At 38.6% G+C, this 17,265-nt stretch overlaps 1 protein-coding gene across 2 annotated transcripts in view; it reads left to right on the forward strand.

The window, feature by feature from the left end:
• Positions 1-4,762: 4,762 nt before the first annotated feature.
• LOC132404023 (TRAF-type zinc finger domain-containing protein 1-like) overlaps positions 4,763-17,265 on the forward strand; it is a 59,282-nt gene continuing 46,779 nt past the window's right edge. For both annotated transcript variants that reach the window (XM_059987976.1, XM_059987977.1), the window contains exons 1-3: positions 4,763-4,959; positions 10,654-10,716; positions 16,070-16,205. In XM_059987976.1, the coding sequence (XP_059843959.1) occupies positions 10,673-10,716; positions 16,070-16,205 (180 nt within the window). In that variant the 5' untranslated portion in view covers positions 4,763-4,959; positions 10,654-10,672. The remainder of the gene's footprint in view (positions 4,960-10,653; positions 10,717-16,069; positions 16,206-17,265) is intronic.

Genomic DNA, 17,265 nt, shown 5'->3' on the forward strand with positions numbered 1-17,265 from the left:
ATGTGTTAATGGCATAAGTAGAAAAACACCATAATGGAAAGACAGCTGCTGGTTGGCAAAAATTCAAAGACTTTATTCCCTAGAATGTGTAAATGATTGAGGGGAGATTTGACAGAGGTATACAAAATTATGAGGGATACAGTATAGGTAGGGTAAATTGAAGCAGGTTTTCCCCACTAAGGTTGGGTGAGGCTACAACTAGCAGTCATGAGTTGAGAGTGAAAGGTGAAATGTTTAAAAGGAACGTGAGGAGGAACTACTTCACTCAGAGGGTGATGAGAGTGTGGAACAAGCTTTCAGCATGTGGTGGATGCGGAGCCGACTTCAACATGTACGATAAATTTGGATCGGTACATGGATGGGAGGGCTATGGTCTGGATGTGAGCCAATGGGACTGGACAGATTAATGGCACAAACTGGATGGGCCGAAGGGCCTGTTTCTGTGCTGTAGTGTTCTAGGAATTCTATAGTTGAAATTTCATGAAGCTATACACTAACTGTGAAGTAGTGCTATTAATCAGGGAAAAGTAGTTTAGATCACAAACACAAAGAAATCTGGAGATGCTGGAAACTGTGTTGCTTTGGATCAGTTTGATGATGTAGTTTAGTTTGTGTCATGAAACACCAAAGGGTGAAAAAAACATCAGTGGATGTTATTTATGGGTCAAATAGTAGTTACATTATTAAGCACGCCATAAAAGGTGGAGGAATTCATGGAATGTGTACAAGATGGCTGTCTAAATCAATATGTCCAGGAAATAATGGGGGAAAAGACAATTTTAGATCTGATTTAAAGCAATGAGAAAAGTTTAATTTGCAATATTGTTGTTAAGAGTCATTTTGTAAAGAGCAACCATAATAAGATAGAATTTGACATTTAGTTTGAAAGCACTACACAACACCAAATTAGGCTCTTAGGAATCTACAATGGTATGAGGAGAGAATTATTTGATGTGGTTGATTTGGAACATACTCTGTAAGATATGGTGGTGACAGAGTGGTCAGCATTTAACAAAACAACTGAAAAATCGCAGTAAAAGATATTAATTTTATGTACAAAATTCTAATATAGAAAGCAGTGTGACTATCAGGATTAAGTAAATATTCCCCTCTCCCTTGCCAAGTCACCTTCCCTCTCCCCTCCCTATCATTGAAATATTCCCACAACCAATGAACTCACTTTGAAGGACTCTTCATTGCATGTTCTTGATATTTATTTTTTATTTATTTATAATGATAATTTATTTACTTTTGTATTTTCACAGTTTGTTGTCTTTTGCACTCTGGTTATTATTCTATAGATTTATTGAGTATGCCCACAAGATAATAAATTTTCTTTGAAATTTGAAATAAAGAATTAGATTTAGAGAAGATATTTAGAAAATTGTCAGGCCAAACAGTTGGGAGCATTTCAGAACTCAGAAAATAAGGATTATGAAATTGATTAACAAAGCAAAATAGTGCATGAGCATAAACTGGTGAGAAAGAAAAGTTTTCAGTGTGGGAGTTTCCAGCATTAAACAGAAAGGAAAAGCCCAGTGAGGGCAAGTGTAACAGAGACATTCAAATACAGTATTTATAAAGGGAAAGAAAGAAATTACTAAGCAATCAAACAGCTACTTTGCCTTATTTATTTGGAGATATAGTGTAGAACAGGCTTTTCTTGCCCAACAACTTGGCACAGCACAGCTCAGCAACTCACCTATTGAACCTTAGACTAATCACAGAACAATTTACAATGACCAATTAACTGGTACATCTTTGGAATGTGGGTGGAAACCAGAGGATATGTTTTTTTGTGCGGGAGGAGGGATTTGTGGGTTGATGGTCATGCTGCTTTTCTTTTTTTTTCATTTCATGGCTAGCTGGAGAATTTAAGAATTTTTGAGTTGTATACTTTGACAATAAAATGAACCTTTGAACATCTAAACTCTCTCCAGAATTAACAGAAAATCAAGGGTTTAGAGAGAATGAGGAAGTGACTGCATTTGTATTAAGGAACAAGGTTGGTGAGACTGAAAACTGATAAAGAGTGGAATCTTTGGAAATCTCTACCTGTGTTGGCTCAGTCAGAAGTAAATAGATTTTTGAATATTGAAGGAAACAAGGAATATGGGGATAGTGGAATTAAAAAAAAATCTTATTGAGATACATTGTGGAGTTGACCCTTCTGGCCCTTTGAGCCATGCTGCCCAGCAATCCCCCAGTTTAATCCCAGCCTAATCACAGGACAATTTACAAAGACCAATTAACCTACAGTTTTTGTGGGAGGAAACTGGAGCACCCGGAGGAAGCCCACGTGGTTATGGGGAGAACGTGCAAACTCTTTACAGGAGTCGGTGGGAATTGAACCCGGGTCACCAGTACTATAATGCATTGTGCTAACCACTAAGCTACCATGCTGCCAATGATATGATAGATCAGATGTTCCCATCCTGTTTGGGGACCATGGTGTAAAAAAATGGTTGGGAACCCCTGTGATAGATCATTTGTCAACTTTCTTCAATGGTGCACCAAGCTCCAAGTGGACTGATCCTTTAATTTATTTTGTTCTTCTGCTGTTGCTCCCAGATGTTACACATTGCAGCTAATGTGTACCTGTGATGGAGGAGCTAAATGTTTAGGGTTACAAGTGGGTTATAGTCGACGGAAATACTTAGATTAGATTTGTCCTGCCCTTTTTTTAAAAACAGAACATACAGTACATGGAAAATTGCAGATTGCTAGGTGAGTGTTAGTTGTTGTGATTGGCTTGGTTGTTGGGTTGGCTTCAGTAATACAGAAAAGAACTCTAGATCTTTGTATGCCTTGCACACAATGCCCCAAGTATCTTTCACTATAACTAAATCCCTGAAATATATCTTTCACTTTTGTACTATTCTGTGATGGATGTGAAAAATATCCTTCTACCATTGTATAATAATAGGAAACTGCAGTAAAATAGCATACGTACTATTCGTAGCGGCAATACCAAATTAAAAACCCAAACTAAAGCAAAACAATAGCCAATAGCCTGCAACTGCCATGGAGTTGTTATACTTGCAAGACATGTCCTCAGCTCCAATGAAATGATTGTTCCAAAGAGTTGAATCCTTTATTCGATCCTTTATCAGCAATTAGCAAATATGCAATTTTGAAGCAATGAAACTTAAGTATAACCAAGTGTAAGCTAAGCACTATTCAGCGATATTCTGTGTTATCTTTGTGGTCAGCAAAATATTGACCTCCACCCATCCCAAGCTACAAGGTGCCATGAAATATATAATAATATATAATAAGCAAGAATATATAACTTATTCCCTCTTGCTTTTACCACGCCCCCACTCACGTGACTAGTTACCACAATAAACATAATAAATATGTAACACAGAATGCAAATCCTCCAAGAAGACCATAACCTTGTCGTAGGGTTTGAAGGTTTGATTGGCTCAATGACTCAGAGAGCTTTGTTGGCTGGAGTCAGGGCCTTGTGCTGTGATACTTGGTAGGGTCACCTATGCCAAGCAGGTCAAAGGGTAGAAGCCAGACTAAGAGTGGTCCACTGGTCGTCCAGGTTTTGGGGTTCAGCTCGGGGGTAAAAACCCTGACTGATGAAAAAGAATAGCTATGGAAACAGCAATGAAGATGGAGGGCCTTCTTGCTGCCTTAAGTGAAAATGCTGTAACTGGCAGTAAGGAAGTAACAGAGTACAAAGCAGATGGAGAACAGATACAAGGCTCCTTCACGATTTAAGAGTAACAGCAAGACTGTAGTATTGAAGACATGCTACAGACTCTGCCTCTCTTCAATTCTTCATTGCCTTTCTTTTAATTGTCTAAGGCACCAAAAACACTGAAAGCTTCTCTTTATACCTATATGCCAACTCTGAAAACATTTAATATAGGTAAAATTGCTATATAAGTACAAGTTCCTGATGAAGGGTTTCGGTCCAAAACATCGTCACTACCTTCTCTCATAGATGCTGTCTGGCCTGCTGAGTTCTGCCAGCATTTTGTGTTTTTATTTTTTTTTAAGTACAAGTTCCAGTTGCTTTAACTTCAACCAATTTAATTCTCACTGGAGAACAGAAAAGGAGGAATCACTACTTCAACATAGATCATTCCTGGGTTAACTTTGGTAGACCAGTCCAGTTTTATGCAAGTACATTTGCTTGGGGTGACATCGTGAGCCGAAAGGCCTGTATCCCTTCTGCCTGAATTCCTCCAGCATTAGGAATAATACTAATTGAGAACTGAGTGCAATTTATTTTCCAAAATGTGAGAATATAAATAGGTCCAGGAACAGTTTTTTTTATTAAACAAAACATACTTTATTCAAAAATAAAATTATATACAATAACCATTCAAAGACTTTCAATTCTTTACAATTGGTACCATTACTGTCTTTATATTTTTAAAGTTCAAAAGTTTTGCCACCCACGTGGCACTTTGTTCTTACATATTTACATTCAGGGGGTATACCCCCAACACCCCTACCCCTCAACTACCACGAGAGAAGAACCCTAGACTGTGGTCCTTCCCTACTATCAACCCCCCGAAGTTCCACTTCGCTTGTGGGCAGCAGAAACACCCGTACTTGTCGGCGCTTTATCTCGCCCTGGGTCCGCTGAAGGGGGTGGAGCCTTTTATGCGCAGCACTGTGATTGACGTTAGAAGCAGCCTGTTACCTGGAAACGGTCCGAGCCAATTGGACCAACGAGTGTCAGACGGAGGCGGGGTTTCCGGTGTGTCTGGTTGTGCGTTGTTGCTGAGGTGAGTAAACACCGAGAAGCCCCGGAGGTTGCAGCGGATTTCATTTGTCGCTCCGCCGTTCACAATAATGTCGCCGACGGGGCCGGCTTTCAGAAAAGAGATCCTATAAAATTTTGTTTTGGGGTATCGGGTACTCCTAATCTTGATTTTATATTTCCTGCTTCATGTACATTTGGTTTCGCTGAAGGATCTTTTGTAGCCGGGGACGGTGAGTGTGACGGCGGCCGCTTCCGCCCGGCGTACCCGGGTATCACCGAAAACCAGTACTTCTATAAATTCCAATATGAAATACGAACCGTTTTTCATTCTATTTTAAAGTACAAACTCCACATTTCAAAGCCTGTTAAAGGGGGGAATTGTGAATGTCCTTTACAGCAAAATTGAAACTCGAATGAATTATCCCCCTTATCCCAATTGCCAAAGAAACTGATACAAGTTGTTGTATTTTTAGTTTTGTTTAAATCGTGCCTTGTACTGTAGTTTCCCCCTATGAAACCTGCGACTTCCCTGTTGTCGAATGAATCGTTAGTGACGTGAGAAGTTCTCCATTACTGGGATGGTTCCGATAACGTAATTAGAAGAACAGAGGCCAGGAATAGTACTTCATTCAGATTTGTGATTTCAGTTTCAGTTCAATAATGTCCTAAAACCTTTAAGATGACATTTATTTTCTCTCGCATTTGATCTTTTTTTTTCCCAAATAACATTTAAATAGATTTTCTTTTCGTTTAAGAGTAATGTGTTAGAATATTGTAATGCAATTCCTACTAATGGTGTTACTAATTTCTAATTTAGAGTGTGAGGTATTTATTTGTTTCTACTTTATTGACAGACTTCAAATGCACTACTCCTGTGAGTTTTATTTTGTTTTTAACTGCACAACCACTTACAGCAATGTTGCAAAAAAAAGAGCAACTTGACCTTTAAACAACTTTCAATATATATTAAAAAGCTCAAGTAGTGCAAAAAAAAGTAGTGAGGTAGTGGTCATGAGTTCATTGTCCATTTGGAAAGTTGAAGCTGTTCCTGAGTCGCTGAGTGTATGCTTTCAGGCTCCTGTACCACCTCCCTAATGGTAGTAATGAGAAGACGGACATGTCCTGAGTGATGGGGTCCTTAATGATGGATGCCACCTTTTTGAGGCATCGCTCCTTGAAGATGTGCTGGGGAGGCTAGTGCCCATGATGGAGCTGGAACATGAAAGAATCATGGAATCTCTTTCTTTAAAATCATCTTTCTTTGAAGATGGTTTGATTTTTCTCCAGTTCTTTGGGTTACAAGAATAAGGCCAATGTAAGACCTGCATACTATTGCACATGGGATGGGTAATGCTTGATAAGGTAATCAAAGTTCAAGGTAAAATTTATTATCAGAGTACATATATGTCACCACATGCTTTTTCTTGCAGGCATACTCAGCAAATCTATAGAACAGTAATTGCAAACAGGATCAATGAACTGTGCAAATGCCAATATAAATAAATAGCAATAAATAACAAGAGCATGAAATAACAAGATAAACAGTCCTTAAAGTGATACCATTAGTTGTGGGAACACCAGAAATAGAATGAATGTAGTTATTCCTTTTTGTTCAAGAGCCTGATGGTTGAGGGATAGTAACTGTTCTTGAACCTGCTTGATAGGGTAATCTGTAAGGTGATCTGCTCCTGTCATTCTCATTTGGTTTTCCACGAATCAGTGTAGTTCTCAGTGCCATCCAAGTTGCTGTTGTTCAAGATTTGAACAGTGTTTGGATTTGGATACCTAAAGAAGAAGGTTGATAGTGGTCCTTGGTTTTGGATATGTTAAGTGTAAGGCTCACTCTTTTACTCTTCACCAAAGAGTGGAAAATGATAGGGAGCTTTTCCTCCATCTGTGCCCACCCTGGACTGTACATGATGCAGCTTAGTGACTGAAGTTGGTATGACCTCTATTCTGGATGTCATTGAGTTTGAACAGATTTCTAAAAGTCCTGCATCATACCAAGACTGCTGGAAATTTGTCTTAGTTGATATATATATACACACACACAACATTGTATGGAGAAATACTTGACAGTGTCAGGGTGTCAACCTAGCTTGAGATCGATCTGCACTGACTTTAGGCCTGCTAGTTGCATACCATCATATACCTGATACAGTATGGAAACAAATTTTGACAGGCAGCCAAACTGGAGAAGGATGTCTCACAGCCTTACTATGTTGAAGTCAAAGCTTTTGTGAGGTCATAAATGTACACATAATTGATGCAACCCTCTGCTTTTCTTTTGGAGCTAATGTGTGGTAAAGATCTTTGTATCTCTGAGAGGACAGAAGCTTTGCTGTGATTTGGGGAACAGGTCTTTGTTGCAGGAGGAGTGGTAGAGGCTGGACCTTCAATTGTGAATTTTGCCTTGTAACACTATTCCACAGCATGCTATCTGCTCTAGGCTCATCATCGCCCCTGATACATCCTTCTTCTGGCTGTTAAGTGACCAATGATATGCCATAACTTTGATTGCCTTCAAGAAAGATGATTGTAAGAGTGAGGAGAGTAGATTAACCAGAATGTTGATTGGATCGGAGAACTTTAGTTAAATGGATATATTAAATAGGCTGGTTTTCTTGAAGGGAATTTGGTTGAGGGATGTCCTGATAAATGTACGTAATTCACAATGGAAAGTGTATGGCTCAGGACAAATTGAGCTGTGGTGTTTTGCCTGTTAAGATTGAATGATCTGTTGTTTTCATGCTGAGGGAATGGATGTTTGAGTCGGGGACTGGGAAGCTGGTGATGAAGTGCAGGTAGAACGAACTCCCAAAAGGAATTGTGTTTTGCAGTCGAGGGTGGGTATGTAGAGGTGGAGGCTGATACCTGAGTAAAACAATTTTGGTGTTTTTAGTGAGTTTTTATTTTTATGTATAAATAGAGTCATAGTGTTATACAATCATAGAAACTTGTCCTTGCCAATGAACTTGATAATTTAAGCTAGTCCCATTTGCCTGCATTTGTTCCATGTCCCTCGTCTAAGCATTTCCTATCCATTTGCATGTCTAAATGTCCTTTTAAATGTTACTGTACCTGCTTTCACAGCTTCTTCTGGTAACTTGATTCATATACTGCCACTTTGTGGAGGGAAAAGTTGCCTCTCCAGTCTCTTTTTAAATCTTTTCTGTCTCACCTGAACACTATACTGCATAGTTTTAAACTTCACTACCTTGAGAAAAGACTGTTCATTCATCTTTTCTAAGGCCCTCATGATTTTACATGCTCTATAAAGGTCATCCCTACACCACAGAGGAAAAACAATTCCCAGCCTGTCCAGTTTTCTTGTTGCTAGGGTGGTTGCTGGGGAAACTAAACTAATTATTCAATATTATGAACAGAAATTTGGTGTTAAATCCTTCAGTATAATCCTGTAAAGTGCCATTGGACAAATAATTAATCCATAATTTTGTTAGTATTATCATGGAATTTAATTTTTTTCTTCCATTTCCCTCACATAATCATGATGAGTGGTTTAAAAAAACTTGTCAGTTTTCTATATTATAGAACTTAAAAGGTGCTCTCAAGTTTATGACTGGGAGAACCATGATTGTTTTAGCACCTTGGAGTCAGAGGAAGATGATCCAACGAGATTTTAACTTATAATTTCACAATCCATACTTAAGGAGAAAAACAAATTGAAATAACTTTTCTTTTGTTAAAACCATGCTTTTGCCAAATTTGATGAGGCCAATTTTAGTATTTTTTTGATTCTTCGTCTTGTATCAAATTCAGTACATATTTGAGACCAAAACTTTTTGAAACCCACTTGTGATTCAATATCATGGGACATATTCATGGAGTCAGCTACTATACTCAATGTGTACCACTCTGGAGCAGCGATCTATTGGTGGGCTTATTCCATCACTGGACTTCTGTCTCTTTACATTTGTGTTACTGGCCGTCCTGGGATGTCATGGTGAATATATTAATATTTCACTTAAATTTCAGAATACATAAATAGAAAAAATCATTGGTATCTGAGATGATTTATCTTAAAACATTTGATAAGGTAGAGACTTCACCCAAATTAGTAGTTAAACAGACATATGGTTATCAAGATCCTTTTGTCAAACTCTTCATGTGAACTTTTTCATTGGGTAATTTGAATGTATCAGTGTTTTGCATGTTACATGTGATCTAGATCATGTTTGACATCTTTGAAAAACAGTTTCTTAGTAGTCCAGGGAACTGATTATAGAGAGGAGAGGGAAACCAGAGGTCCATGAGCCTATCCTCATTGGAGGATCAGAGGTGGAGAGGGTTAGCAACTTTAAATTCCTAGTTACTATTTCAGAGGGCCTGTCCTAGACCCAGCATTTAAGTGCAATTGCAAAGAAAGCACAGCAGTGCATCTACCTCCTTAGGAGTCAGGAGATTCGGCATGACATCTAAGACTTTGACAAACTTCTATAGATTTGTAGTGGAGAATATATTGACTGGCTGCATCAAGGCCTGGTATGGAAACACTAGTACCTTTGAATGGAAAATCCTTCAAAAGTTTGTGGATTTGACCCAGTATATCATTGATAAAGGCCTTCTAACCATTGGGCACACCTATCTGAAACACTGTCATAGAAAAACAGCATCCATCATCTCACTTTGAGGTCCCTTGGTCTTATTATCTCATGTTCTTGTTACTGCTATGTATTTATATTTACATTTGCACAGTTTGTTGTTTTCTGCACTCTGGTTGATCTTTAATTGATCCTGTTGTAGTTACTATACTGTAGATCTGCCGTGCTTTCTTCTCACTGAGGATGGCCATAGGAAAATGAATCTCAGGGGTTGTATATGGTGACATATATGTACTGTGACAATAAAATTTACTTTGAACTTTAGATTTGGTTGAAGCAGATTTCATTTGATGTTTTGGAAATACATATGATAATATAGTCCAGGATTCTTCCTGTCTATGAATTCATATTGTTGAAATGAAGCCAAGAAATCTTTCTGTATGCACAGAATTTAAACTTCCTGTGCAGGGAAATAGAAAGTGAAAGTTAAAGTACTGAATGTTTAAATTGTTTAAATTGAGCTCTCCACTTGAGGGCGTTGGCGCAGGTGTGCTACTCCTAAAAAAGCGAAGAAATTAATGAAAGATTTATCCTAAATATTACTGATGAAAGTGACAGTCAATGTTTTGGTTACTGTGACACAGATGGGTGAGACTGGTTGAAGGTGGTTCTGAGCTGCAGGCAGGTTAAAATCATTATTTGGCCAGGCAGTTCTGTAGTCGGTGCAATATGCTGGACAGAAGCTATTTCAAGTAAATAGAAATTCTATCTTTGTGAACTTTTGAGTAGTTTGCTGTGAAAATACTTCAGTCGGGTTGGTGAAATTTATCGGTATTTGAAGGGCTGAGAATTAGTAGCTTTTTGTTCGTCTGAGTGTGGTGTAATTTGTTTGAGATACAGGACTCTAGCTAAGTAAATGACCAGAATCAGTTGAACAGCTGCATTAATTTGTATGGGAGATCTTTGTAAATTAGTATTGTCTCATTTGGTTTACAAAGGGAAAATGTAAAACATGCAGGTACTGTACATCATTGGTGGGGCAAAATGTTTGAAGCTGTAAATTGTGACCATTGCATTTTGTTATCATTCATCAGTGAAAATGATTTACAAAGCTTGGGTACTTTTCCTCTGAGGCTTATCTTAATTGTTTTTGCTGTCTGAAATCTGACTTAATATATGGTTTGTAGGAAAACCAGGAGCATTCTTTTGGGATAGGGGATAAAGGAGAAAGAAAGGTTTTGGCAATGTATCCTGATTTGATTTAAAATAGGTACAATCCTGTTGTCAGTATCATATTTGAAAAGGCTTGCTGTCATCGAAGCATAACTGAGCACTAATGTATTTGTCTATTTTGTTTTGTAGTTTTTGAGCAAAAGCAACCATGTCTGACAGTCAAACTGAGGAAACCCGACTATGCGCCAACTGGTAAGAGACTAACATAGATGATTACTTCAGGAAATTGCCAAAGGATGTATTTGAAAGCTGATTTGTCTCTCTGAGTGTATATGAATGTTGCTCACATCACCTACTCTGACAGCAACAACAATGGAAATAATAAGGGCATCAAGAACATGAGATTTGTAATGATTGTATGTTCTCCTGCTAATTAGACACTATTGCGCCAAGGAAATATTTCACTTGTTTTTGATATTTGAATTCAGGACAAATAATACAATTAAAGTAATTTAAAAGGAAGGATTGTGGTTGTTCTAAAAGCTGCTCACTATCACCTTCTCAGATCCTGGAAAATTAGTGTGGAAGAAATCCAGTTTGGTAGTATGGCGGAATTGACAGAGACTGGAAATTGGTCGTAGATTTAGTCCGAATAATTCTCTCCAGGCTTATTTTTCTCATTATAATATTTCTGTCCTGCTTTATTTTAGCTTTGTTTTTCTTTGCTTTCTGTATGGCTTCAATGTGGAACTTTCATGATAATAGACATTTAAGTCTAAATTAGTGTCTGGCACTTGAGTGAGGATTAACCATTATGTCTGTGTGCAGGAATCAGCAGGCACTGGCAATTTGAGAATATTCAATGAACAAACAATAGATAGAAACATAGAAAATAGGTGCAGGAGTAGGCCATTTGGCCTTTCGAGCCTGCACCACCATTCAGTATGATCATGGCTGATCATCCAACTCAGAACCCTGTACCTGTTTTCTCTCCATACCCCCGATCCCTTTAGCCACAAGGGCCATATCTAACTTCCTCTTAAATATAGCCAATGAACTGGCCTCAACTGTTTCCTGTGACAGAGAATTCCACAGATTCACCACTCTCTGTGTGAAGAAGTTTTTCCTCATCTCGGTCCGAAAAGGCTTCCCCTTTATCCTTAAACTGTGACCCCTCATTCTGGACTTCTCCAACATCGGAAACAATCTTCCTGCATCTAGCCTGTCCAATCCCTTTAGGACGTTGTACGTTTCAATAAGATCCCCCCTCACTCTTCTAAATTCCAGCGAGTATAAGCCTAATCGATCCAGTCTTTCTTCATATGAAAGTCCTGCCATCCCAGGAATCAATCTGGTGAACCTTCTCTGTACTCCCTCTATGGCAAGAATGTCTTTCCTCAGATTAGGGGACCAAAACTGCACATAATACTCTAGGTGCGGTCTCACCGAGGCCTTCTACAACTGCAGTAGAACCTTCCTGCTCCTGTACTCAAATTCTTTTGCTATGAATGCCAACATACCATTTGCCTTTTTCAACGCCTGTTGTACCTGCATGCCCACCTTCAATGACTGGTGTACAATGACACCCAGGTCTCGTTGCATCTCCCCTTTTCCTAATCGGCCACCATTCAGATAATAACCTGTTTTTCTGTTCTTGCCACCAAAGTTGATAACCTCACATTTATCCACATTAAATTGCATCTGCCATGAATTTGCCAACTCACCTAACCTATCCAAGTCACCCTGCATCCTCTTAGCATCCTCCTCACAGCTAACACTGCCGCCCAGCTTCGTGTCATCTGCAAACTTGGAGATGCTGCATTTAATTCCCTCGTCTAAATCATTAATATATATTGTAAACAACTGGGGTCCGAGCACTGAGCCTTGCGGTACCCCACTAGTCACTGCCTGCCATTCTGAAAAGGTCCCGTTTACTCCCACTCTTTGCTTCCTGTCTGCCAACCAATTCTCTATCCACATCAATACCATACCCCCAATACTGTGTGCTTTAAGTTTGCACACTAATCTCCTGTGTGGAACCTTGTCAAAAGCCTTTTGAAAATCTAAATATACCACATCCACTGGTTCTCCCCTATCCACTCTACTGGTTACATCTTCAAAAAATTCTATAAGATTCGTAGACATGATTTTCCTTTCACAAATCCATGCTGACTTTGATGATTTCACCTCTTTCCAAATGTGCTGTTACCAAATCTTTGATAACTGACTCTAGCATTTTCCCCACCACCAATGTCAGACTAACTGGTCTATAATTCCCCGGTTTCTCTCTCCCTCCTTTTTTAAGAAGTGGGGTACATTAGCCACCCTCCAATCCTCAGGAACTAATCCAGAATCTAAGGAATTTTGAAAAATTATCACTAATGCATCCACTATTTCTTGGGCTACTTCCTTAAGCACTCTGGGATGCAGACCATCTGGCCCTGGGGATTTGTCTGCCTTTAATCCCTTCAATTTACCTAACACCACTTCCCTACTAACATGTATTTCCCTCAGTTCCTCCATCTCACTAGACCCTCGGTCCCTTACTATTTTCGGAAGATTATCTATGTCCTCCTTAGTGAAGACAGAACCAAAATAGTTATTTAATTAGTCTGCCATGTCTTTGCTCCCCATGATCAATTCACCTGTTTCTGACTGTAAAGCACCTACATTTATCTTGACCAATCTTTTTCTTTTCACGCATCTATAAAAGCTTTTACAGTCAGTTTTTATGATCCCTGCCAGCTTTCTCTCGTAATCTTTTTTCCCTTTCCTAATTAAGCCCTTTGTCCTCCTCTGCTGGTCTCTGAATTTCTCCCAGTCTTCAGGTGTGCCACTTTTTTTTGCTAATTTATATGTTTCTTCTTTGGACTTGATACTATCCCTAATTTCCCTTGTCAGCCACGGGTGCACTACCTTCCCTGGTTTATTCTTTTGCTAAACTGGGATGAACAATTGTTGTAGTTCATCCATGTGATCTACATGTGATTTAAATGCTTGCATTGTATATCCATCAAGATATTCAAGATATGCCATCTTGAATAGCCACTTTTTTTTTCATGTCAATTTCTGATGTTTCACTTGTAATAGTTCTCAGCTGTTTTGAATGTTTCTAAGTGCAGTTTTATGATTGGCCACACACTATGTAACCTCACTGCAAAAAGCAGGGGGCTTCATCACTTTAGCCAAGGATGGGTTATTTTAATAAGTTGGGACTGTATAGTTCAGAAAAGGCAAGTTCATACTTATAACATACAAGGGCTGCAAGACTTGCTGCTGGTGATGAGGCCCCAAGTTCTGGCCCATTGTTTTAAAAGTGAATATATTATGAATATATATGAATATATTATTTATGAATGGTTGTTTAACTTCAAGTTTTTTAGGTGGGGCCCTGTAAGAATCTCATGCAGTCTGGTCTTGTAGCAGATATTGCAGTAAATGTACTGGCTAGTATTTGACACTGGTAGAGTTACGGCCAATTCCTGTGTTGTCATTATTTCAAGTCTCCCTCTACATTTCTTTAGCCCTCCCTGATAAAAATCATGTCACATCAACAATTTTCTATTAAATGTTCTACCTATTGTGAAAGAACAAATCACTTCTGCACAGCTGGATATTCACCAATCCAGCCAACTAAAAACCTCCACTGAATGGTTTGGGGCAGAACTTTAATCGGTGAAAGTCTTGGTCACGAACGGACATTACTTAATAGATACAATGTGGCTCAATATTAAGTCTTGCAGAGATTCTGCCGGAAAAAGCGGGATCTCCCAATGGCCACCCATTTTAATTTCACTTCCCATTCCAAAATGTTTATCCATGGCTTCCTCCACTGTCATTATGGGGCCACACTCAGATTGGAGGAACAATATCTTATATTCCGTCTGGGTAGCCACCAACCTTATAACATGAACTGGATTTCTTGAATTTCCGGTATTGCCACCCCCTTCACATCCCCTTTTCCCTCTCTCACCTTATCTCCTTGCCTGCCCATTGCCTCCCTCTAGTGTTCTTCCCCCACCTTTTCTTTCTCCCATGGCCTTGAGTCAGTTCCTTTCAGACTCCCTCTTCTCCAGCTCTGTATCTCTTTCACCAATCAACTTCCCAGTTCTTTACTTCACCCCTCCTCCTCCCAGTTTCACCAATCACCTTGCATTTCTCCCTCCTCACCCCCACCTTTTAAATCTACTCCTCATGTTTTTTTCTCTAGTCCTGCTGGAGGGTCTCAACCTGAAACTTCAACTGTACTCTTTTCCATCGATGCTGCCTGGCCTGCTGAGTTCCTCCAGTCTTCTCTGTGTGTTGCTGTTCACCAGTTCACTGTCTAAATATTCCTGTTTGGAAAACTCAATTTTAAAAAGCAGAATCTAACTTTACAGTACCTCAAAGAGCCTCTGATCAGCACTCAACACAAGAGCTTAAGAAACACAGCTTTATCTGATAGATTAGCAAACAAAGTAGTTAAATTCAGAAAAGAACTGATCTAACTTTGACAATCGTACCACAATTATTGGCAGAATCGCAGATAACAGGGAGGTATACAAGGGTGAGATGGATTGGTTGGTTGAGTGATGGAGCATAACAGTCTTGCACTCAACATCAGTAAGATCAAGGAATTAATTGTGGACTTCAAGAAGGGAAGTTCAGCAAACATACGCCAATTCTCATTAAGTCTCTTGCAAGTTTCTATGGATATGTGATGGAGATCATTCTGACTGTTTACATCACTGTCAGGTATGGAGGATTGACATAGGCTGCAAAGGGTGTGGATGCAGCCAACTGCATCATGAGCACAACCTGTCTGCTGTCCAAGACATCTTCAAAAGACAATGCCTCAAGAAAGTGGCATCTGTCAGTAGTGTCCTCACCATCTGCGATATGCTGTCTTATTTCTGCCATTGGGAAGGAGGTACAGGATCCTGAAAATCCATACTCAGCATTTTAGGAACAGCTTCTTCAACTCTGCCATCAGATTTCAGAACCATTGATGATCCTATAAACAATACTTTGTTCTCATGGACTATTTAATTTTGTAACCTAGAGTAATTTTTTTTGTGTTACTTTGCTGCTGTAAAACAACAAATTTCAGAAAATGCACCAGTGATAATCAACCTGATTCTGAATTTAAAATACTTATAACTCCTTTTAAGTTATCTTATAGGCTCTTGTTGCTATCTTTTTCGATTGCTGGGGATTGGCAGCAAGTTTCATTATTTTTCCTTTCCATCTTTTAAAATGCATTGGAGTTAGTAGTTGCACATTTATGGGTAACCCTTGCCCAAGAGCAACATAAACAGACTTTTCAGCAGAAATATCTACTGATTTTCCTCCATTTCGTTCTGTGGAAAGCTAAAATAACGTTTCATTGTGCCTTGGAGTACAAATTTGAAGTCAAATCTGAGATCCTCTGGACTGTATTTTCTTTAAAGTATACAGGATGATATCTGTTATTTAAATAATTTTTGATCCTTTTGCAAATATCCCTGCTTTTTGTTTTCTTGGCAGTTGAATACCAACATGAATCTAAACATGTGGGGGAACAGATGCTGTTAACTTTAAATTCACCAGTTTTGAATAAATATATTGTATTCTGTTTCATTGTCAGCAAACGTGACATTCCTGCAACAAACTTCACCATCCATGAAATCCATTGTAGAAGGAACATCGATCTTTGCCGGTATTGTAATGAGCCTTTTCCCAAATCTGAGATGGAAGAACACTTTCTAACAGAACACGCACTGGTAAGATCTTTAGAATGGCAAGCTTTTGCTAAATGATGTATGTGGTAATACTTTGGTGTGTAATTTCCCCCCCTCTGTCACTTATCTCTGGTGTTCCAAAAAGGCACTGCTCTGTGCGTACTTATGATTGTATTGGAGTTGGCTGTCCTTTACCTCACCCGAAAGAGCTTTCATGATATTAACCAAAATTGTCCCGTTTGGCTGATTCATGTGCTTTAATATAACCACTGCATTTCACTAACGTTCATTAATGATTACTTGATAACAAATAGGAGTGTCCTTCTCTCTCCCCTGCCCCTCAGAGCTCTTGTTGTAAAATAATTACAATAACTATAGTGAAAGTAATCAAAATGTAATTGATCTAAGAGATTTAACTTGATCTTGGCATTTTTTGTTGTGGTACATTTCCACAACTTTTAACAGACTTGCTAATGAGGAGAATTGACTCTTTCTTGATGTGTACAACTGTTAGTGTTAAGAGCAAAATCAGCCTTGTGTCAGTTCTTTGATCAGGTCCACGGTCAACATTTATAATGTGAGAATTGAAATAGATTTCCAAGTAAATGCTGGGCAAGTACTGGATCAGAAGTAGATAATGCTGTTCATTGTTAAAGTTTGGGTTTTTAAATAAGTGAGTACACGTTTTCCCAATCTTGTGCAAAGCTGAATTATTTAAGACTACTTTTTCTAAGTTTCCATATTTTATGATATATTGAATTATATTTATTCAAATACAGTGGTTTCTGGTTAGTTAGGACATATCAGAACCAGTACATTTTGGCCCAATTAAGCGGCTCTCCCAATTTTCACGAAGTTTCACGAAAATAGTTGGAAAGGTATATAAAAGACAAGGTTAGGATTTAACTGTGTAACAAATTAAGTATTTAAATGAAATACAGAACAAATTAGAATAATACCAATATGCTATAGTACAATAATACCATACATTAGTTCCTACTAGTTATCAAGGGAGAAATTCATCCAGTGTACGCAACTGAGTTCTTTGATTGTAAATGAACAAAATCAGCACAGACTCTTAGTGTAGATTAGTGAACTGCCT

This window comes from Hypanus sabinus, chromosome 13, assembly GCF_030144855.1.
Source record: "Hypanus sabinus isolate sHypSab1 chromosome 13, sHypSab1.hap1, whole genome shotgun sequence".
In the NCBI taxonomy this organism is placed as follows: Eukaryota; Metazoa; Chordata; class Chondrichthyes; order Myliobatiformes; family Dasyatidae; genus Hypanus; species Hypanus sabinus.